Here is a 23,508-nt window from a genome sequence, read left to right on the forward strand (position 1 = left end):
ATATTTGTTGTAAGTGAATGTGAGTGTGCAGAAATAGATTACACAATCTACAGTGGTTATACAGTAATGGAATCTGTTTAAGTGGACTCCTTTTAAAATGGAATTCATATTCAAAAATCAGCCTCCTGTGTTTTAGTTAAACTGTTCCACTTAGTGAATAAGTCAGTCTTGACTACTTGTATCTGAAATGGCATCTCTTGATTCTCAGAATCTATCCTTTCAAAAAGTTGAATGTTTCAGAAGCACTATAGAAAATACAAAACACCACATGCATCTTTAATCCGTGGAGTAAAAAGCCACCACTATGCAATGCTTTCTTCAAAATAACTATCTTAAGTACTCACCTTATCAAATCACTATTCAGGAAACCCACTCTTGATTGAGTCAAACTTGCCACCTACTCTCCACACACATTTTCAATTTTTAAATAGTATTACTGAGAAGCTAAGAGTCAACCTCATGTGCGTTTCACTGTTGCCGATATTTTAAGACCATTTCTTTCAGGTTTACACTTGAACATGTCACAGGAAAGAATCTAGTTGCAGTAGTGACCAACCACCATTTTGCCAAAGGGAAACATATCCTCTCTCGTTCTCCCAGATCACTAAGCATTACTGGACATCACAAGCAATACAGGAACAACAGTCAAGCCTTCTTCACTGCACCATTAAATAAGACTCTCTTGAACATCCCGATGCCTGAATGGCTAGAGAAAGAGCAGTGATGCTGTAGGAAGGGAGAGACCTTTCTGTAAAATAGCCAGCAAGGACTGTTATCCTCTGTTAGTCCTGTCACCCAATTGTGAAGATGGCATGCTGTTTTGGGGTTCTTTGTGTTTTCCTGTTCATATTGGGTACTTAATAATTACTTCCATGAAAATTTCCCTTTGAACAGCTTTTTGTATAGAATATTTCCTGATAAATGATCATAACTATATATACAACATCAGGCTCAAGTACTGTGGTCTGTCAAGCTGGAGAATGAAACCAACTGAGAAGGTCCACCACACCAAAAATTTACCTTTTGAACTTGCAGCATAGCATGGACAAATCTACATACTGTAGCAGTACAGTGCTGTCCTCTCAAAGCAGTGATTATGATTAAGGTCCCAGGCTTGACACTGGGAAATTTTAGTTGGAACTGGATTGGAAATTCTGAAGAATTACCTATCTCCCTGTAACACAGATTTATTGCATTAACTGGATAGAGAAGCAGACCTGCAAGTAGAATTATAGTCTTGCTCACTCTCAGACTTTGGCACATATCATTCTGCTTCTGCTGTTTATGACAGCTGGTTTATCTGGCATTCCTTGGCAGGTTGTAAATAAATATAAATGGGTATTAATGGCAGTTTCATTTTTATTTCTGTTTGTAGAATTAGAGATATAAAATTAGTGTGCCCTAAAGCAAGTATTTGCTCTCTGACCACTTCTGATATTTATTTTTAGTTTCCTCTTGGTCAAATCAAGCTTTGGGAGGCTAAGGTTGAAGAAGTTGATAGATCATGTGATTCCGATGAAGATTATGAGGCTAGTGGCCACATTTTATTATCAACACATTATACTGTTGTTATCCATCCCAAAGATCAAGGACCCACTTATCTTCTTATAGGATCCAAACATGAGAAGGTAATAAATGGACTTTTTTATCGAGTTTAAATCACATGTCTGTGACTATGGTGCTGTGATATGAACATTTCCTAAAGAGGAGGGGAGGGGGAAAGGGCAACTGGAGTCAAGTTACTTTTTTTGGTATGCCATCTACCTTGTAGTTTGAAATAATAAGCAAAGAGAAGGTCCTGCTTCATGAACATTGATCCAAATTTGTCTGAGAACCGGTGCTAACACAGGTAATCCTTTTTAAAATATCCAGAAATATCCAGGCTTGCCTACATAAGGAGATGGTGCAGAACGTATGCTGTAAATTGATAATTTTGCTCACATTTCACTGATTTGCAGACAGACCTTTAGCAGACCTTCCTGAGAAGTTTTGGGATAATGTTTTCCATTTTCCCTGATAACTAAATTCACAGACTAACTGTAGGAAAGACTTCCATCAGTGAAGTGAGATAGATGGTTAAAAAACATTTTTATTATTATTGCTTGATTGTTCTTAAGTAATCTCGTAGACCTCATTGTGATTCCTGACCTTAAGCCCAAGGTTATCAGGATCTGGCAGTGATAAAAAGACGTTTATATTAGCTTTCTAAAGAGGAAAGTGAGAACGCCCTGCATCACTTAGCAATGATTTCTGAGGGGAAAAGAAAGAAGAGAGCCTTGTTCAGTCTTCCTCGTTTCATATTTGTAACATAGGGTGAGCATCAGTACAAGTGCGAAAGTAAAACAAAGGGCAACTCCTCTGGGCTTCAGCAGGAGCATATGGCAATGTTTTGAGTTGAGAGCAAAATCTCAATGAAGGAGCTCCTTCCAACATTCAACTTCTGACTTAATTCCTACAAAAAGTGACATTCACTATTTTTAATGCTCTTGAGAATCTGGTGGAACAAATGAGTGGGCTGCTTTGTGTTTTTCTATTTTAGGACACATGGCTTTATCATCTGACAGTTGCAGCTGGAAGTACCAGTGTAAATGTTGGATCTGAGTTTGAACAACTTGTTTGCAAATTATTAAATACGGAAGGTGATACCAGTAAGTTTCTTTCTTTCTGTTTCAACATACTAATCTTTTAATACTTATGAAGTTCAGATAATATTTATCCTAAGTTTGTAAAACATTTTTTTGTAATAAAAACACTACAAATTATAGTATTAGGCATACCTTCCAGATCTTTTAATAAACACATATATGTGGAATTAGATTTTTTTTGGTCAATGTAAAGCCATTAACCTTTTTGGTAGGTTTACTTTTCTGATGACTTTCTTTCTACACCAGCAGAGCTATCCACTCTGTAAAGCAGGACTACTGACACTAACCTGCTTTGTGAAACACTTTCAACAGGAGTGACAGGACTTTGAATCTCTATTCTAAAATATCATTAACAAAACCATTAACAAAGTTATGCCTATTCATGAATAAATACAACTATCTATGCCTTGTTTCTGTAAGACTTTGAAATCAGTGAGAATGGAATTTCTACTTGAGGTCAGAATTCAGAACAGTATTTGTAGAACACACCAAAATAATTTGGAAAAGTTAATAGATGCCCGACTCCCTTTGATATAGTGTTTTTTTTTAAATGCCACTATATACCACTAGGTATATAACTGCATTTCCAAATTCTGATCCCTTATACTACACAGAAAAAGTGTGTCGTAAAGGAAGAATATAGACCCCATATTACCAAGTTTTCCTTAACTATGTGTACTATATGGTTTTGTTTAGGAAAGTTTTAGAATTCACATTTCTTGTATAACCTCTTGAGTTACAGCAAGTGTTAGTACAGTTCTGAACACCAAAGTCTGTTCAGTTGGAAATATACTTCAATATGCCTGTGCTAAAAGGAAGACTCAAGCCTCTTTTAATTCACCTCTGGGGACAGCTCATCCTAATGTTATACTAATCCTCCCCCCAAAACTGCCATCTGTCACATCCCATGCTGCTGTGGATAGACTGGTAACTTCAAAAGGGGAGCAGTGCTAATATTCACCAGATAGATTTTGCTCCCACTTTGCTCTGGATTTTAAACACAGTAAATGCTGTTCCCTTGTCTGCAAGAAACTGGTTCTCAGATTCTGACTCTTTAAGCACAAGTCACTGACAGACTCACTGACGTTCTGTGCCGGCACCTTGAGGACTTGTCTTGCACACTCTTACTCAGATAATTATTCCTTATTCTCATGCAAAACCTCCTAGACATTAGAGGAACAGGTCTTGAGAACTTTTATTATTTTGAATAATCTCACAGTTTGTAACAAAAAGTAGCCAGCAATCTTTTAGACGCATTCTCAGTCTTTGAGATAGAGGTACTTAAACTTAGAAGCCAGGTTCCACTGCCACATAGGGTGTAGTTGTGAGTTTCAGCAGAAAGAAACTGATTTAATACCCAGGAGCTTTACCTCACTGAGAATCCTTATTGACCCCATCGTATAGCAAGGCTCAAAGAAGTCATAGTGTAGGGAGAGGGAGATGACTCTACCGCGGCAATATATCTTCTCAATATTGCTATACTCAGTCCAGACGGACTTAGGCACACGTAAAGTGTGAAGAGATGCAACAATTTTGAGTGAGAGAGCTCGCTTTACCAAACAAAACAAAAAACCCAGTACCCACAGAAGCATAAGAATTTTTGCTCTTGTTTCTTAAGACAGCATGGTTCATTTGATTATATTGCCTGTGTGTGACTGTCTCCCGCTCCCACAATAATTTTTGAACATAATGATTGATTTTAGTTAGTTGTATTAGTGATCTAAAGATAGTTTCTTTGTTGCAAGTGTTGTGAAAAGAAGCACCTGGGTAGGCAAGAGATTCAGTTAATTCCATCATTGACAAAAATACCACATTGGATCCCAAAGAATCTGGAAGACTTTCATTAAATACAAAATAAGAGTATTTTATTCTTGGGTTATGAATCATGATGAACCAAGCAAACTGAAGTCGAAATGTATTGTTATTTTTCTTACAGACTCAAATAACTAAGTATTTCTGTTAAAGTGACCTCTGTACCATTTCAAGCAGCAATGTCATAAAATTAGGAAATAGTTCAGTCTGTGGATGGGAATGACATCTTAGGGAAGAATCCATATTCTCAGAAGCTGATTGATTTAACAGTTTGGACTCTTCTAATACATGTAAGAGTTCAAAAGTTTTAAGTGTGGAATCTGGAAGAATATTAAGTAATTAAGTCTGCAGAAAGATATTGGACCAAATGTTTCAAGAAAAATTGCAACTGTGAAAAGAATAGGTACTTGCTAAAAGAAATGGTTAGATGGATATTTGCTTTCCTTCTGAATCTATCTAATGAGGTTTTAGAAGACATTCAGCTATCTGGGGCCATATCTTCTTCCTGAGTCACTATTTAATTAGGTGTTAAGTTGCTGCCATGTTGAAGGTAACGCCTTTTAGATGGTAAGTCAGATGCTTGCAGTCTTTAAAGATACTAGAGCCTTTAAAAATTAATAATAATAAAATTTACATTTCAGTTGTTTCTGATTACCAAAATTGGCCCTGAAATGTCAAATGAGAAAAGTAGTGTTCTGATGTTAAAGGTATACTTATTTCTTCAATTCGCTCCAGAATTATCAATGCTTTAACAGTGAGCCAAATGATCCTTGAGCTATGAAGCTTGTTGCTAAAGCTTGTCTAACGTTTTGTTTCTCTTTGAATGATGAGCCAAAGTTTAAATTTACTAGACTGAATTATTAATTGCAAGAAACATGTATTTTATCCATTCAGCTTCTCAGATTTGGAGACATCCTACACTTTGCCACAGCAAAGAAGGAATTGCTTCCCCTCTTACAACATTACCATCAGAGGCCTTGCAAACTGAAGCAATTAAATTATTTAAGGTAAAACCATAGTAAATGCCTTTTTAATTTTGTGCATATTTTTGGCTTACTAGAGATGTTCAACAGATCTGAAAATAGAAGCTTACTCCCTTATCCTTAGTGGAGAGACTAAACTAACTAGTGGACAGACAGTAGCAGAATGTCCCCACACTATCTCACCAAAGTCAGTCAAATTTCAGTAAGAACAAAGGTAGGTTACAGTTTTGTTGTAGACTTTTCTAATCAGCTATAGTGCAGAAGATATTTTAAAAATCTGAAGAAAAACTAGACAAAGCCAATTTTTCTAATATAAGCAGTCATAGATTGATTCAAATTGAGATAGAAGGCAGAGATTCTACTGTCCTTCTTTATAAAAAGAAAACATTCTTCATATGAGTAGCAATTCAGTCTTGAAAGACTGAAACAAAATGAAAAATAATAATTTTGTGTTCTAGTAATATAAATAGAGAAAATATTACAGAGTAAGATTCTTGGAAGTATTTCACAACAGTTTTATAAATTCACTTTTAAAGATTTTCGTACACCTTTAAAAATGCACATAGGTATATCTCACAGCTGTAGTGAAGGGGCTTTATGATTAAGAGATATAGTAATTCATAACTGCTGTGCATCAGCTAATTTCTTGAGCATCTTTGTGTGCAGATAAGACCTTTTATCTTTCCTGGTGAAAGGCCAGATGGTTGATAACTATGAGAAGGAGGGTGCTGCAGTTCCATTAACCTTACTTCTCCTCTCCTATGCTCACCCAAGTAAAACCACTCCTGAACATTAACCAAATGTAATTAAGTCTATTTCAGAGAAAAAAATATATTGTTTCTTGTTTTTCTGTACATTGCATTACAGAATGCGCATTTTCTTGTACATTACACTCTGTGCAATACATTACAAGTTGGAAGGCATAGTGCTTGGATAAATGAACTGTCTCCACAGAGACTGCACAGATTCCCTGCAGCATGAACTGTCTTGAGAATTTTGATATAATGGTCAGGATCTAGAAAGGAATTCAAGACAAGCACTATATGTTCAGTCACGGTCACTTGTAGACAAACTTTCCAGCTTGTTTGTCCGAAACATTTGAAGCACTTTAAAGCACTTCCATTTTATTTTCTGCAGTCCTGCAGCATGAAAATTTAAATTGATACTTCCCTCATAATAATAAACCAATGTCTATCTGGAAATCACATTCTGAAGTGTATTTCAGACCTAATTCAAATCACAGACATTTGCCTAAAATAAATAAGAAAAAGATGGTTTGTGCAACCTTTATTAAAACCTTGTATAAATCAGTTTAAAAGTCATGTAGAGAATTGATTTAGAGACAGAGAAAATAATGTTTCAGTTATTTCACTGCTGATAAAATTGGTCCTGTGCATCCACGTTGTTTTCAGATAGACTAGAAACAGATTAACTTTCCATCCATCTCTTGTATTTTGTTTATATACTTCGAAAATTCATCTTTAAGCACCTGTTTTAATAAGCTAATTTAGATATCATAACCAAGAGAATTATTGTATAGACTAAATGGAATAAGTGATATATAAACTTTCTTCTAGTACAGCTCTACCACCACTCAACTTTCTTAAGACAGTACTGGCAATAGGAAAGGTTATGTTTATTCACAGTAAAAATAGCAATGAAAGCCAAGAAGCAAAACAAATACTTATGAGTCATGGTTTTCTTATTTGTGCATATTCTGCCATGTTGTGCTCACTATTTGCACAGAAGTGTTTTATACTGGCTGCCACTGTAGCTGTCTACCTTGGGTTTTAAACCCCTGTGACAGGGGCAAGTTATGCTTAGTATGTCCTTAAACTTTCCTAACACCACAACAGTTCCAGCTCTTACTACAGCTCACTCCATTTAGATATCTGCCTCAATTTAGCTTTCCCCAAGCTTAAAAACCAATGCATTATTAAAAGCTATTTTCATCTTAAGTCTTTCTGTGTAGCTTTTCATCCATTCTGGCCGTTTTTCACCTCTTTTAGCAGAGACAGCAGGGTTTTCTTAGTCTGTTGATATACTGATTAATTGCGACTTCAATTATAGCATATTTCTATTATGCAAAACCTCTAAAAGATTTGTTGCAGCTTCGTATGTAAACTCACTTACTTATTATTTTATATCTAGACCTGCCAGTTATTTATAAATGCCGCAGTTGACTCTCCTGCCGTTGATTACCATGTATCTTTGGCCCAAAGTGCTTTGCAGATCTGCCTCACACATCCTGAACTTCAGAATGAGATCTGTTGCCAGCTTATTAAACAGACTAGACGTCGACATCCACAAAACCAGGCAGGACCGATACAGGTAACCCAATATTTGTCTTAATGGTACCTATTACAACAGCAGTGAAGGAACTGCAGAGACAGTTTGCAATGGCAGAGGGATCTGCGCTTCTGCTTACTTAAAATCAGATAAAGAACTGAAAGAACATCTCGTTTTTAAAGGCTGGACATGCAATTGGCTACCTTCTAGCAAAGCATTAAGTAAGACATAATATATGGAACCTAATTCTCCTCTCTTTTACTGCATCTTTCTTAAGATAGGTGCTGCATCAGGAAGTGTGGCAGACTAAACCGCATGAGACGTGGCTACAGACATGTGCAAAAAAAGCTGTAGGGAGCCCTGCTGTGGCATCTCAGATATGCCCAGTTTTTTTGATAGATGTCATCTTTTATTGTCTCATGCTGTTCTGCACACATCCTACATGCCAGATAATGCATATATACTTGTAATTCTTCACCTTGGTCCATTGCCAGTTATTCAATGGTATCCAAATGTGTTATAACTAAGTGAATTAAAACTGAAAGGAAAGACAGTACTCTATAATCTGTGTAGCATTAACAGAATTGGAACAATAGCGCATGTGATGTAGCAATACATACAGAACTTGGAGATGAATCAGAAAATGAGAAAGGAAATTACCATATTAAGGCTTTTGTCATAGACACATTTTTCTCCTCAAACTTACCAAAGAAAGTAGGATATGGCCAGTAGGCATATGTATTATCTAGAAATTGCCCATATCATGGGTGTGGCCAGTATATGCATCACACCCAAAAAGCTTTCATGGCAGATATAGCATGTCGATGTCAGTTAGTACACACTCAAGTTACATACAGCTGATCAGTTTAAAGTAACTGTAGTCCTTTGTTATTTTTATACCACTAGTAAGGCCTTCCCTCTGTACTGATAATAAATCATTGCCATCACTGTCATGATTATAAGTGTTAATATATTCAGTAAAATATTTGTAGCCTCCCACAATTTTTTTAAGTCCTGAGTTATTAACTAAATTGTGCTGTAGTCTCCCATACTTGTTACTACCACAGTGTCTTCCTGAAACAAAGCTGATGCCATTTTCCAACAAACTACTAGTATCTAATGATAGGGTATATCTGTGGCTGTGCTGTCAAATTTCTGTTTGATACCAGGCAAGTCAGATAAACTAAACTGCCCATCAGGTAGTAGAACCCTGTTTTCTAAATTCTGAACTGAACCATTGGTACAGCAGTGAGAAGAGTAGCTGCAAGATTAGTGAGTCTATACCCAGAGTACATGAGAGTAGTGTGCATTAAGTGAGGCTTGTAAATACATTCTGAACTATGAGAATACACCAAAAATATTGAACAATTATTTGTTCAATAGTTACTATCCATTTGGTAGGAGGAAGACATCTTATGGGTTATATCATAATGCATGTGAAAAGGAGAGCTGAATTAAAATTGCACAGGCTTCTCCTCATTTCTTAGTGCTTGATCTTGCAGCCTTAAGACTTTTATCCTGTATATTAACTGTTCTTTATACAAACTCTCTCCCACTCTCTGACCTACTCTCCCATTTCCAGCCCCCAAATAAACATGCTGTAAAACATGTTTGTATTTACACAAGTAAATAGAAAGAGAGCATTTTTGGCCTTCTGATGAGGTAACATCCTCATTTACTCAGCTTTTTCTCTGTTTTATTTTTTTCTTCCAATTTGCAATTGTCTATTATTTGATTTGGCACAGTAAGCTGCACTGCTGGCCAGCAACCACAGGAAGTCTTACTTTATAAGATGTTTAAAACAGTGAATGTCTTCCTTTTGTCCAGGGCTTGCAGCTCTTGGCTCTCTGTGTTGGACTCTTTCTCCCCCAGCACCCATTCCTTTGGCTTCTTAAACTTCATTTAAAGAAGAATGCAGATTCCAGGTGCGCCAGAATATTATTAACCAGCTAGGTGGCTAATCTTTCCTAAATACCTTATTTTCAGTCTTTATTTAATGTTTAAGAACTTGACATACATGTTAAAATACACCTTAATAGAATTGTGCTCCAGTGCCACTAAACTATTGTACATGTTACTTCTGTGCATCATTTGGAAAAGTTATCCTTTGTTTTGGAAAATATTCTGCTATGGAATTCTGGCTATATGGTGCAAAAGCATGAAACCCAAAATAGAGCAGTTACACTCTGAGCCGTGTTCATCTTTAGCACAACTCTTTTGGTCTCAGTGGACTTGTGGACTTACTCTCCTTATAAATCCACATGGAAAAAATGTGTTGGAAATCTTTCAGTGAAATCTTTGTACTCCTCCCATTTGGCTTCTCTGAGGGATTTACTCACAGTTTACTGTCCTTTCAGTCAGTCCACAAGAAATGCTTTATATCTCCTTTTCTGTCACAGGACTGAATTTGGGAAATATGCAATATATTGTCAGCGCTGCGTAGACCGTACCCAGCAGAACGGAGACCGAGAAGCCAGACCTTCCAGAATGGAAATCCTTTCAACCCTTCTGAGAAATCCCTACCACCATTCCCTGCCCTTTAGCATTCCAGTTCATTTCATGAATGGCATATATCAGGTAATGCCAAGTATAGCACAAAATCTAAGCTGTCCCAACCACATGCTATTAGCAAATTCATGGAGCAATATATCAGAAACAGAATTATAAGTGTTAAGATAAATATGGCTCAGGTTTTATCCTGTGCCAGTGTTAGCAAAGGAAAGCACAAAGTACTTGAATCATACTTGACCAATGAAGAGTAGAGGTTTGGAAAAAAAAATTCCTTTAAAAGAAAAAAAAACACCTTAAGAACGTGAAATATTAAAGTTCTGTTTCTTATTTAACCTGACCATCAGATGAATGAATTAGATGATTGAAGAAAAGAGGAAGGTACTAAATTCCTTTCATCAGAAATCTTGAAAGTCAAATATGTCACTGAAGGCCTGAAAGCACATCTGTGACTCACATTAACACTCACTGAAGGATAACTAGATTTGTTACAGAACAAACACAGCTTCATTCTTAACTCTTTTTTGGCTTCATCTGTCAAAGCCTGTAGGAAACTTTCTGTGGACTTCCATGCATACTGGTTCAAGTCCTGGTTTGTGTTTCTAACAGTGGGAGCTGGCTGAAAACAGATCTTTAACAACTTACAGTACTCCTAGATAGAAAATGACTTTTAAAATGAAATCAAAACTGTATTGATTAATCTTTTTATCACAGAAAAAAACTCTTTTTTTCTCTATGCCTTTTTAATCAGTGTGTCCAGTAAAACAGAAAAATCAAAATGTATTTAAATCTTCTTTTTAGAAAGTTTCAAAACTGAAGTTCAAAATAAAAAAGAAACAACTGCTCATTAGTTATTTATTTATTGATCAAAAATGCATTCTTCCAAGGGCTATGAAAATATGTAATTAAAAAATAAATTATTTCAGTGGGATAAACATTCTTCAGTAAAAAAAATTTACAGTGGTATCTAAAACTCCTGTATTCATCTCTAAAGCTAGATTCAGCAGTACTGTTTAAATTTCCACCCCGAGAAGCCCAAAATAGAAGAATTTCCAAGATCCATCTTTCAAGATATTTCTTTCCCAATAAGAGTAAAATGCCTTCTTCAATATGCCAAATACAGCAAAAAGCCCTCAAAAAGAGATTTAAGTGAACAGCATGCTAAAATGCTAATACATTAGTGTTTCAGACAAAAAAATTAGAATTGGGGAAACAAATCTTAGAAGGCTATATATGTTACTGACCTATATAGTACTGACCCAACACCACAAAATATTTCAGATCTGCCAATAGGAAGATAATCTAATATCCTTCTGAAGTTGCACATCATGAAAAATGATTAATAATCTCATTTGTTTCATCATCCTATTGAAAAGTGTAGGAAATTATAATTTTCCTCCTTTTTAAGTGGTGTTTGCCACAAAATCTCAGATACTAGACTGCTTTTTGTTGAATAAATTCAAGTGTAGCAAATGCAAAAAAAACTAGTATAAACAAAGAAATTAAAAAATTGAAAGAAAAGCATTTTGTTAGTGACCTTTCATTTCATAAACAAAATGCACTAGGTACAATCTGCTGAGAGGTTAGTAAATTTTTTGATGCAGAGAAACTCCACTAAATTTCACTTCATATGTAGAAATCTTGACTCTTTTCCAAACCCTTAATGGAAATTTTAAAGTTCCAATGAGAATAAGCTATTCACAGGGGATGGAATGGGTCTTCTATCCCCATTATTCTATGCCCATTATTATTCTTGAGGTATATTATCATTCTTCAAAATCTTAGGGGTTTTTTTAAGTTTGACAGCAAAAAATGTTTTGCTTTTTTTTTTTAGGTTGTTGGCTTTGATGCCTCAACCACAGTGGAGGAATTTCTGAACACCCTGAACCAGGATACAGGAATGAGGAAACCAGCTCAGTCAGGATTTGCACTATTTTCTGATGATCCCTCTGGCAAGGATATAGAGCACTGTCTTCAAGGGAACATCAAGGTAAACAAGAGCCTTTAATGAGCTCTGCATATAAAACAACAAAATATCTTCATTTTACAGAGCTCTCTTCTGACAATGTAAAGGAAAACATTTACCAAGCTGGAAACTGTCCTTTAGTTTTTTTTCTCATAACATAAAAGGAAAGATCAAAAAATACCATTTTTTCAATTGCTGAAATTCATTCAGTGAAATACATTTGAAAGCTTTGCCTGAGAGACTGGATACTAGTCATGGAAGGAACAGCTGGAGTTAAGAAAGTAACCTGTTACTAATTGCTGTTCTTTAAAACGAAAAAGCAATTGCAGTCCAATGTGCATTTAGAGATGTCAGTTAGCATTTCTGGTATAGCCCCAAAAGATGACCATTTGAAGTCCAAAAAGTCCGTGATACTGGGGCAGGGATCCTGGGGAGGAAGAAAGAAAGGGTTCCTTATCTAAATACAGAATAATAGGGTTCAGTTCAGGAAATTTCCAATGGTTGGTTTATTGTTCTGGATTCTGAAGTTTTAGTTCCCCCTACTACTAGAATTAAATGATTTGCAATAAGCATTGGCAAAATGCAATATAATCTGTTTTAGTAAAATATTAGATATTTTCCAGGCCTTTTAGCAACTAATGAATAACGAACTCTTTGTGCTTCTGTCAAGTAGCCTTTTGCAGCCTTTGGCCAATGTTCACAGCTGCACTTTGAGTCATAAGGGAAGGTACATCCAGCCCTTAGTGACAAACAAGCAGGTCATCACGATCAGCTCTCTTCCCCCACCACAAGTAATTACGATATGGAAAGCAAAACATAAAAAAAAAATTACTTCTTTTCTTGGCAAATGCAAGGGTTGGAACTTCCTTTGGAAGCCGTTCACATTACTGCTTCCAGAAAGGCTCTTTTATGAAAGAATGGTGACATTGAGTCCAGAAGGGCTCACAGAGCCACCGTGCTGCCTTCTCCCCATCTGCCCACCCGTGCACGTACACCGCTTGTCAGAAAGCACTCTTCCTGCAATATAACAAACTTCGTGCAAACATTATAACGAATCGTTCCTACAAAGGACCTCAAAAACTCCAGCGTGCAGCAGAAAGAAAAGGCTGAGATCAAAGCATTCGATTAATTATATAACTCACTCTGTATAATTACATATTCATTGGCTGCTGCTACATTAAGTACCTGGTCTTTCCATATAAGCATTTATGGCTCATTTCCAAAGTTAATGTGTGTGTAGAAGGATAAACAAACAACAGAAAAAATGGTTATTAAACACTACAACTAAGAACTGCTAGCAAAATTTATCTGTCAGTAGGTTTAAAAATTCAAGCTATTTAAGTTTCTGATATGTCATAAGGAAAGAATATTTAAATAAGTAGACAATTTCATTCAAAGTTGGTTTTTTGAAAGATGAATACATGCAAAAGTCAGCTTTGTATTGCTTTCCTTCTAGATCTGTGACATTATTTCAAAATGGGAGCAAGCCTCCAAAGAACAACATCCTGGGAAATGTGAAGGCACAAGGACCGTCCGCCTTACTTATAAAAATAGGTTTGTAATAGCAACTGTAACTTCTCTGCTTTGTCCTAAGGATTTTTTTTTTTTTTAATTTCTGGAGTTTCTTCATCCGAAAAATACTGGCTGACTCAGAGCTTGCAACAGAAATAGTAAATGGGTGTAACTGGAACAATTTTTTCTTAAACGATAGTTAATTTTTTCTACCTCATAAGATGTGAGCAGGGTTGCTAAAAAAGAGAGGCTACACTGAACTCAAAGTGAAATTAAGTATTTACCCACTGGTTTAAGTATAGGTGTTGCTCTGATAATGTGTTTTGATGCTGACATAAACATGTCACATTCAAAGCAGATACTGTTAATTGTCATGGCTAATGCATTTCCCCTATCTTCTCTGTTTAATAACTTTCTGTCTTCTGTAGGCTCTACTTTGCAGTTCAAGTCCATGGGGAGACAGACAGAGAGAAGCTGCTGTTAGTATATCAGACAAATGATCAAATAGTCAATGGACTTTTCCCTGTAAACAAAGAACTGGCAATGGAATTGACAGCTCTTTTAGCACAGGTAATCTGTGAATTAATAATAATAAAATAATGACTCACACAGCAGTTTTACAGATCCAAAAACTTAAACAAATTAAGCGACTGGTCCAGGATTGCTTGATAGTCAGTGACCTCTGCCTTTTAGACCTGACAACACAAGAAATAGATTGGGTTGGAGGCTGTGCAGGGCTAACTTCTATACTTCAGGGGAAACCCTCTGTGGCATACACTGCTCTTGGCATCAGTATGGATAAAACATTTGTTACATCCTTTGTAGTCAGGCCCTCTTTGATCAGCTATCATATAATCATGTGTCGCCTCTTCATTCCGTATTCCTTAAATAATTTCGGCAAGTTAGTACACAATGGGAACAGCTGTTTAATCAAACCCTAAAACTCCTTTAGTAGACATGGTCCGGATAAGATCTGTTTTATTTAAGAAAAATTAAAGACTCAAGGGGAAGTTATTGAGAAAGTTATTTGATGGTGTTACTCAAAAAATCTAAACTGGTTTATATCAGCAGAGGATCTAGCAATTTTGGAGTAGAACTGGAAAGTTTCGTACCTTATATTTGTATAATTTATACTTGATATTTATTTTTTTGCATGGTAAATTTCAATAAGTAAAAATAAAATGATTTACATGACTTTTATATCAGTGAAAATATATGTTAACTGACAAACCGCTTTTCATTTTCTACTTAGTAAGATATAGGAAAAGTTATCTAATATCCACCTACAAAATTACTCTGCAGTAACAAATACCTTCTTTTCAATGGTCTTTCCCTTAGATAGAGATTGGAGATTTTGAAAGGCCTTTCTCAACTCCAGCAGGGCAGGTCACTTCCCAATCTAAATCCAATCACACATTAAAACAAGTTTTGGAGAGGTTCTATCCTAAGAGATATAGGCATGGTTGTTCAGAGGAACAATTAAGGTAAGATGTATTTTACTATTTAGATTCTCTAAAAATTTTGAGATAAAATAAGGAATTTTAAAATGATCATTATATACAACTTAATGTTATGCCATATTTGCCAAGAGCTGTCTTTGAAACTGATATTCTTACTGAATTCAAGGACCCATTTCATCTGTGTATTTCTCATCAAAATAGAGTGCCATCATTAAGTATGCATTCCAGCAAAACCCTCTGAACTTTTAAAACAGATAAGTTACTACACAGAGTTACAAAACCCAGACATTTTGCAGTTCTTATTTTTCTTACTGAGAAAAGCTAAATTAGAACTGTGCACAGGCTAAAGAACTGCTGAAAATAAAAGACATGGGGATCTGGTTTGAGTGTTTGCTACTCAAACACACAATCCCTTGGGGCCAGTCAAACCAGTAGTACAGTAACTTGGTAATGTTTCACTTAATTTAAAATGAATAACCTAGAGGACGTTTCACTCAACACCTATTAACATAGAGAATAGCAGAATAGTGTAACAAGCCTTCCAAAGTCAGTGTTCGAGATTATTGAAGTCCAATAAACATTACACAAGTATTTTCCTTATTCTTTACTACAGGGTTGAGAAAGTTTAAAACTATGCACAAAGTAACATTATTACATCCTCAAAAGATAACAGGTACTTGCAAAAGTATACAAACAACAAGTAGAAAGTTATGCAATTAATTTCAAAGAACAAAGTGTAAGTGGTAACAGATTAGACTAATTCATGGAGGATATGTTAAACATCAGTTAAACTATTCAAGTAGTCCCTAAGCTACCAATTGCCAGAAGCTGGAAGTCCATAGCAGAGGAAGTAGCACACTGTCCCTGCCCTGTTTCTTGTCCTCTTGCTAAGGGTGCAGTTTGTCTTCATAAAATTCCTGTAAGAGTGAGCTGCAGCTGAAAGAGTTTTCCTTTGCTACACATTCCCCCTCCCTTTTTGGGGGCTGGATCTAATGATCTTGTGGCTTGCAGAGTGAGTCATTCCTGCAAGTCAATGTGCTAGAAAGGTATTCTGGGTTTTTTGGAGAATTAATTTTCCATAGGATCATTTTACTGAACCAACTCACTGTGGGGCCACAAAAGAAAAGAGCCAATGTGAATGCTTCATGCATCAGGACCACCCCTTTTCGTTGCAGCCCCCAGATGCAGTGAGAAAGAATATCTTCCATATCTACTGCTAGCCACAGGTAAAGATAGGTGCTAAGCTAGATAGACTTTCAGAATGACAACTGGTGTTGCTGTTGAGTACTGATAAAAGTAGATTGATTATCTGTAGAGACACATTAATAGCTGTACTAGACTTTTCCCTTTATGCTGCTACTGCTACATCAATATTTAATCATAATGTCGCAGAAATGAGTAGATACTTTGTCATTTTCATGTGCATAAAAATATTAAATGTTGTTTTGGATGTATTTAATACTGTATAAGTGATAGTTGTTGCATTAACTTAAATTATCACTTTAACAAATTGATTTTTTTTGCTCATTAAACTTGCTATGGGTAAGCATTTAAATTCCTTTCAATAACTAAATTACATATTTCATTTCAATAGACAGCTTTGTCAGCGATTGTCTACAAGATGGATGGCTCTCAGGGGGCACAGTACTGCAGACTGTGTGCGCATTTATCTCACTGTAGCCAGAAAATGGTCCTTCTTTGGTGCTAAATTGTTTGCAGCAAAAGTAAGAAACTTTTTTGAGTCAGTGGTGGGTTTTTAATATAAATATAATTTGAAAAGAGTAATATCTTTTGTTGAAAATGAGTGTGATGCACATGTGCTGATTGAATCTCTTGTCAAATTACTAATTTGTTTAAGCCATACACTGGTGAAATGTAATAGTCATAGCAATAGGTATACCGTAATAATAACTTTCTAATACACTTATTGTTTGTCTCACGTTATTAATCTAGGCAGTATCTTTTCATTTTCTTATATCTTAGTTTGAGACAGTCTTCTCGTTTCAGACCTATTTTGTCCGATAACTATTAGAATATTGGAAAGGTGTCGTTAACAGACTACTGGAGCTGAACCTTGCAGAAGCCCTAGATGTTGTTAAGGGTATTTAGAGTACTCCCTCCTGTGCTGGCCTCTCAGTTGCTATTAAGCCACGAGTATCTTAATTCTCTTGATTCAAATAACAACTGTGTTAAACAGAACTGCTGTTTCCTCCCTTACCTCCTATTAGGTAATCCCAAAATATGTATATTAAATGCTTGTCAGCACTCCTCTTTTCATGCATAGACATATGTGCTATTGAACTTTAAAATGCCTGGGTTTTTTTTCTTTTCTTTTTTTATAAAACTGTGCAGTTTATTGGACTAAGCATAGTGGGCATAAGATAGAATATCTTAAGAATATTAGGTTCAGTTCCTAGTTCTGCCATTGGCCTCCTACGTTGCTTTGGGCAGCCACCTCAGTTCCTTTATATCGGTTCTCTTCCAGCATAAGTCTCCGTAAAAGATGTGGATGAAGAGGGCTCTATAATACCTGATTGTTATTAATCAGTTAAATATTGCCTCACTTTAAAGTTGTAACTCAAGAACATTTCTCTTTGTAGCCTGTAGCAACATCCTCACTTGAGAAGTCTTTCGTATGGTTTGCTGTACATGAAGATGGCATAAGCATCCTAGATTACAGCTCTATGGTAAGGGAAAATTTTTTTTAATTTTGGTCAAAGTAGATTTTAATACTGAGCAATCAGGGAGACTGACCACCATAGCATACAAAAGATGGTATTTGCCACGATGGTAAGTTTTCTAGTCTTTCTCTTGAAGCAAAAATTCATTCCTTTCAAAATGCTTTAATGTTGTTATCATTGCTATAGTAGCACTGATAATAGAAGTAAGTAACAAATTCAGTGCAAAAAAATCATTTTTGTTTATCAGATACAGTTTTTATATCTTTTAATGAAATGTTAATGTTTTAATCATTCAGATGTCAGGAGATCCATAGTTACAGTTCTTACAATAACATTAATTTTCTTCTCTTGGAGACTTTAATTTTTTCCATTATTATTCATAATACATACACTCTGCAAAGTGCAGTTACATAAAAAGATTGTTATTTTCATTGTATTATTTTTGTTTAATAATAGGTAATATAACCCAGTGTTATTTAATTATGTCATCTTAAGTGCTGATTTTCCTTTGATTTGCAATAAAAGTTTTTACAGAAAACAATTAATGGTAATCAGCATAAAAAGGCAATGCCTGAGAAGATCCTTGCTTTAATTCATATACTGCAAAGAAATAGAATGGCATGTTGCTATTATCAAGTGCTAATATTGAATTTCAGAAAATTAAAATCTCAACTTTATAATTGTATTGATATGGGCCTTTTCATTATGTTTCTTTGTAGTTAAAAAGGATTAGTAAAACAAAACAAAGAGAGGAGAGCCGTACAGCAGCTCTCTACAGATAACAAGCAAAATGAGCTTGCATCAGCCTGCAGAAGGCTCTATAAACACTATCTACTTGCCGAGCTAGTTACAGCATTTCTGGGTAGCATTCATTTGTGTGTATGTAAATTACATCACTGCACAAAGAAATCCTGGGGTTAAATCCCTTTAGAAATCATACACTCTGCCATTTAACTTATTTAGACTCTGCTTCAATTCCAAGTGGAATTCCTGTGATTAACTTCTCTCAAAGGCAGCCAATACTTATATAACTTGAATTATATACCTGAGCTGAAACATGTTCAAAATATTTTTTATTTAAATTACCTGGAATAGAAACAGAGGTCAAACTTTCATGTGATAATCTTACCATCTGCAATGGATGAATGAATCTATCCCAAAGTTTACAATTAATTTCAAGATTTATAAGAGTCTAACACCAACATTTTGAAAAATAGATATGTAATTATATTTTTTAAAGAAGTATTTGTCATAATTTCTTTTTCCTGCATTTACCTGCTTATAGCTTTGTGTTTTGTTTTTTGGGTTTTCTTTTTTAAGCGATTAACAGTTTCATATACATATAAGAGTCTGATGACTTTTGGAGGCTATCAAGATGATTTTATGTTGGTTGTTAACAATGCTCAGACAAAGGACAAATCAACCGAAAAACTCCTTTTTGCCATGACAAAACCAAAGGTTGGTGTATTACCTGAAATATTTTCCCGCCATCTGCTGCTTTTCTACTTTTTGTAGGGGGTAATCCTTAATAGATGTAAAAGATTAAACACTTTCTTTACTCCTAGCATCCTCAGGATACCGACTTTTGCCAGATGGTTTTGGAGAGCAAAACAATTACTAATATGAAATAAGAGCTGTCAGTGAGGGTATTGATGTTTCTTTTCTTTTAATGTCCTTTTCTATAACATTCCAAATCTTTCATAGAAGGATAAAGGACAGGAACTACAGAAATTATCTAAAAATTAGTCTGTTTGCTTAATCAAGGCCCTAGATAATTTTTAAAAAGCCACTGTGTTGTACAGTGGACTTCTGAAAGATCTGTCACTTCTTAAAAATTCTAAGATTTTTTTTCTCTGGTAAAGAAACTGTTCTTGCTTTTTAAAATCTAGATTCTCTCTTTCACTGATAGGATTGACTATATCAAAAAGTAAGCATAGAGTTCTACATCTCTTGCTATAAGCCAGAATCATCTGTGAAACAGAATATGAAATCCCACATATAAATGTGGGTCAAATCGTTACTCTGGTTTCCCTCAGAGTATGCCCTCATAGGCAAGGTTTTGTGGATTGCAAAGAGAAAGGATGGTACAAAGCTCCCAGATGTCTTCATGCCTTCTGTCTACTTTGCATCTTTAGTCCTTGAGCACTAGATAACTAGAAGAAGTGAGGGAACACATCGCAAAAGTTTTTTCCGAAGAGCAACATCTTTTGGACTTCAAAATATTTCTTGAAGAAGTGATAGAAGCCACCTGTCTGAATCATTTAAAACTGTGTAAGACAAAGTGTCCAGCATGCTGTTGGAAATAACAATTCATTTTTGGCAAGCTGAGATAGAAGAAAGCTCTACTAGGCATTTCCTTTCTCCCATCACTAATTTAATAAAGTGCAAGTACTTCTCCAGTTGATGGTGATTGTCACTTGCTGAAAAGTTAGCTATTTTTCCAGCAGTCAAAACACATCACTGTATTTTTCAAAGAGATTTGTATGTTCCTGTTACAGATTCTTGAGATCACTCTACTAATTGCCAGCTATATTAACAACTTTCATCAGCAAAAAGGAGCTGCTCATCATCTCTCTGCTCCAGCACTACTGACACCTCAAACTGGACAGAAACTCAAGGAAATGGGGAGTCAGCCACTTCTCACAAACAACAGACCAACTAAATGTCCCACTTTGTTATGAAAGAATGAGATATCATGATAATGTGCCTTATTTATATGGTCTCTATACTGATTGAACACTTTCTGGTGTGCCAGATATACAGCATAAGCAGGTCTATAAGCAAAAGAAAGGTGGATAGGTTTACGTTCATTTCAGTCATATATAACAGCAGCCCTCCTTCAATTAAAATCCTGGCCCAAACTGGAATGATGAAGATGAGCCACTTTCTGGATTCTGCTTTACTGGTGGTGGCTTGTCCCTACAGCTCGAAAATAAATGTGTCTGTTGTTAGTGATGGGGAAAGGTGGCCTTAGGAACAATTGTATAGGTTTTAGTCATTTTTGAGATGTTTTCTCAGGGACCAAACTGTCTTCAGCTCTTCACCTCTATTTTTCAAAATTATACAAGTTGTATAACCTTCATTATGAAAAAGAATTTTTGTTTTAAAAGAAAGGTCAAACACAGAAAATTTTCCATCTCCAGCACCCCACCTTATTTGCAATACAAGCACCATGGGACTAAAAAGAATGAATTAATTTGTTTCTATATTTTGGGTTTTTTTAAAGACAGAAACACATCATATAACTACCATAAATCTAAAGTGTATTCTCATGAATACTTTTAGCTTTTGTTATAAAGCTATTTATTTGGCAAAACTTCAGCCTTGCCCTGGTAAATTTCTAAATAATCCTTCCCTACCCCTAGCATTTGGTAAAAATCTAAATTGGACAGGCACTGTGTTTAGTATAGTTTTATTAAACAAGAACCCCTACCTAATTTCTTCTTTAACTCAAAATAATAATATAATCCAGATACAAGAATGACTCACAATTCAAAACACAAGAATAACACAGAAAGCCATTGTTTGAATTGCTGTGTGTAACCTTGGAGATATAAGTGACATATAATATCTGATGTGTATAATGTATATACAATGATTCAGAATAATATTTTGTAAAAGTTGTATTTCTTGTTGTTTTTATTGGTATCCATACATTTCATATTATAATACTAATATGATATTCTTGCACACTGAAGGACATAATGCTACAACTGTACTATTGGAACTGGGTACACTTCCCAGTTCCCTTTTTTCTTTCCATCTCTACATTTTAGTTTCTGTGCAAAGAAACCACATCTGTAGGCTTTGAAATGGATCAAGCATCCATTTAGAGCAGTATTAGAGCATACTCTAATAGCTAATTTGGATGTAGCCATAGAGATGATAGTCAAACATAAATCAATGATTTATGTATGTTTTGTAATTTCCACTTCTGTGCATGCTAATGATCATGGATGTTTTTATCACTTATAATGTGAGTGTTAGCCCTCATATTTTTTTAATTACTTAAAACTGCAGTAATTTCATCATGATGAATTTTAATATCTGAAGGTTGAAAATCTCCTTTGTTTTATGATATGACATTTCATACCTATGCATATGCAGATTGAAAGAGGTAAGTAATTTTCAGCAGTTTGCCCTCTATGAAAGGCATGGAGTATCTTGCTAAGGAATTGAAATAGATTAGAAGGGATATAGTTTTTTTAAATAACATATCATTAAAAACTGGAAAGAGAAGTTGAACAAGTCAACAGAGAGTCTTGTGAAAGCTTTCAAAATCCTGCCACAGCTAATAGTCTTCAGGACTCCAGCACCTTTATGAATGATGCTAAGAGTTAATGCTTTGTCTTGAAAATTACAAGCAAATAATGCACATATTAAATCTAGATTCTTTCACTTTTGAAAGGAGGAAAGAGCTTCCTGATCGCTTCCACCATTTGGAAGTGGTTGTGGCACTAGATCCTTCACCTCTTTGTACAATGCAGAGTCAGTAGCAGGAGACTTACCTTCCAGTTGGCAGCAGATCTCCTGCCATCAGCAAGGAAAACATTTGGGAAGCTACAAGAGGCCCTGGCACCAACTACAGCATCTTTTTGTGCAACATCCCCTGGTGAAGTGATGCTAGCCAGATGGCAAGGTATAATTAGACTTGGAATCAACATCCCTTTGAGATCAGTAGAGTAGTTAACTTTCAGAGATGTTGCCTTTCAGCTGTTTGCAAATTCAAACATGCTACTGCATCAGTTACACTTAGGTCATAGTCAAAAGCTTTTCAACTGGGATGATTAGAAACTTAGAAACAAAAACAATCCTCATATCACAAAATTATGACAGAAATCAACCCAGACTACTACACCTAGTAATTATGTTTTAATTTAGATTGGATTGTTTCCTTTTTCTCTGTGTATTTTTTAATGTTTGGAAAAAAGAAAAAACATTGTAGTTATATCTTTTAACAAATCAAATGCAAGATAATCCCCATGATAGTATTTAAAATGCTTGTCTCTTCTGTCTAAACAGTGTCGCTAAATTAACTTTATGTTTGCTTTTAACCATCAAGATAGAAGGCCCTGATAGTTTACATACATGAAAGGTAAGTGTTAAAAATACAACCTATGAGAGCATAAGTATTTCCTAATTGTACGGGTTTAAATGAATGAGGCAGATCTGGTTTCATTAACAGGCCAAAAAAAAAAAAAGTGGAGCATGTTGCTTGTGATGTTGTTCATGTAATTTTAAAAATCTTCATTAAGTTTGGAGAAAATATGATACTTGGTATACACAGCTGATGTGCAGATTTTGAGTCTTTTAAACAGTTTTCATTAATATTTATAGTATTACAAACAGCAGTATACAATCAATCTAAGAAAGTACAGTACCTTCCTGCCTGCCTTTAGGTAGATCACTCTAAATATTGCTTTGCTTTTCAGTGTTAAGTTCTGGCTGCTGCAATATATCCCTACAACTTAGTACCAGAAGCAATTCTTGTCTTAGTTTCCCTTTTAATGGCAGCACTTTACAGACTTACTAACTGCTGATTATAGGTCACCATTAGCCCTGGAGAACCACATACCAGAAATGTTGTATTAATTTCCATGAAATAAATATACTCAGAATCACAGGTACCGGCATGACCGCTACCTGTACAAC

The 23,508-nt window shown here is 35.4% G+C and overlaps 1 protein-coding gene across 1 annotated transcript in view; it reads left to right on the forward strand.

Annotated features, from left to right (window-relative positions):
- The window catches only part of PLEKHH2 (pleckstrin homology, MyTH4 and FERM domain containing H2), a 53,881-nt gene extending 32,401 nt beyond the window's left edge, over positions 1 to 21,480 (forward strand). The window contains exons 17-30 of the mRNA XM_067293138.1: positions 1,449 to 1,628; positions 2,540 to 2,648; positions 5,352 to 5,464; positions 7,592 to 7,771; positions 9,557 to 9,654; positions 10,129 to 10,306; positions 12,072 to 12,227; positions 13,660 to 13,757; positions 14,144 to 14,285; positions 15,054 to 15,199; positions 16,770 to 16,899; positions 17,776 to 17,862; positions 19,177 to 19,314; positions 20,355 to 21,480. Coding sequence (XP_067149239.1) covers positions 1,449 to 1,628; positions 2,540 to 2,648; positions 5,352 to 5,464; positions 7,592 to 7,771; positions 9,557 to 9,654; positions 10,129 to 10,306; positions 12,072 to 12,227; positions 13,660 to 13,757; positions 14,144 to 14,285; positions 15,054 to 15,199; positions 16,770 to 16,899; positions 17,776 to 17,862; positions 19,177 to 19,314; positions 20,355 to 20,537 — 1,938 coding nt within the window. The 3' untranslated portion in view covers positions 20,538 to 21,480. The remainder of the gene's footprint in view (positions 1 to 1,448; positions 1,629 to 2,539; positions 2,649 to 5,351; positions 5,465 to 7,591; positions 7,772 to 9,556; positions 9,655 to 10,128; positions 10,307 to 12,071; positions 12,228 to 13,659; positions 13,758 to 14,143; positions 14,286 to 15,053; positions 15,200 to 16,769; positions 16,900 to 17,775; positions 17,863 to 19,176; positions 19,315 to 20,354) is intronic.
- The last annotated feature ends 2,028 nt before the right edge of the window (positions 21,481 to 23,508 follow it).

This window comes from Apteryx mantelli, chromosome 3 (genome assembly GCF_036417845.1).
Source record: "Apteryx mantelli isolate bAptMan1 chromosome 3, bAptMan1.hap1, whole genome shotgun sequence".
NCBI classification, from domain to species: domain Eukaryota; kingdom Metazoa; phylum Chordata; class Aves; order Apterygiformes; family Apterygidae; genus Apteryx; species Apteryx mantelli.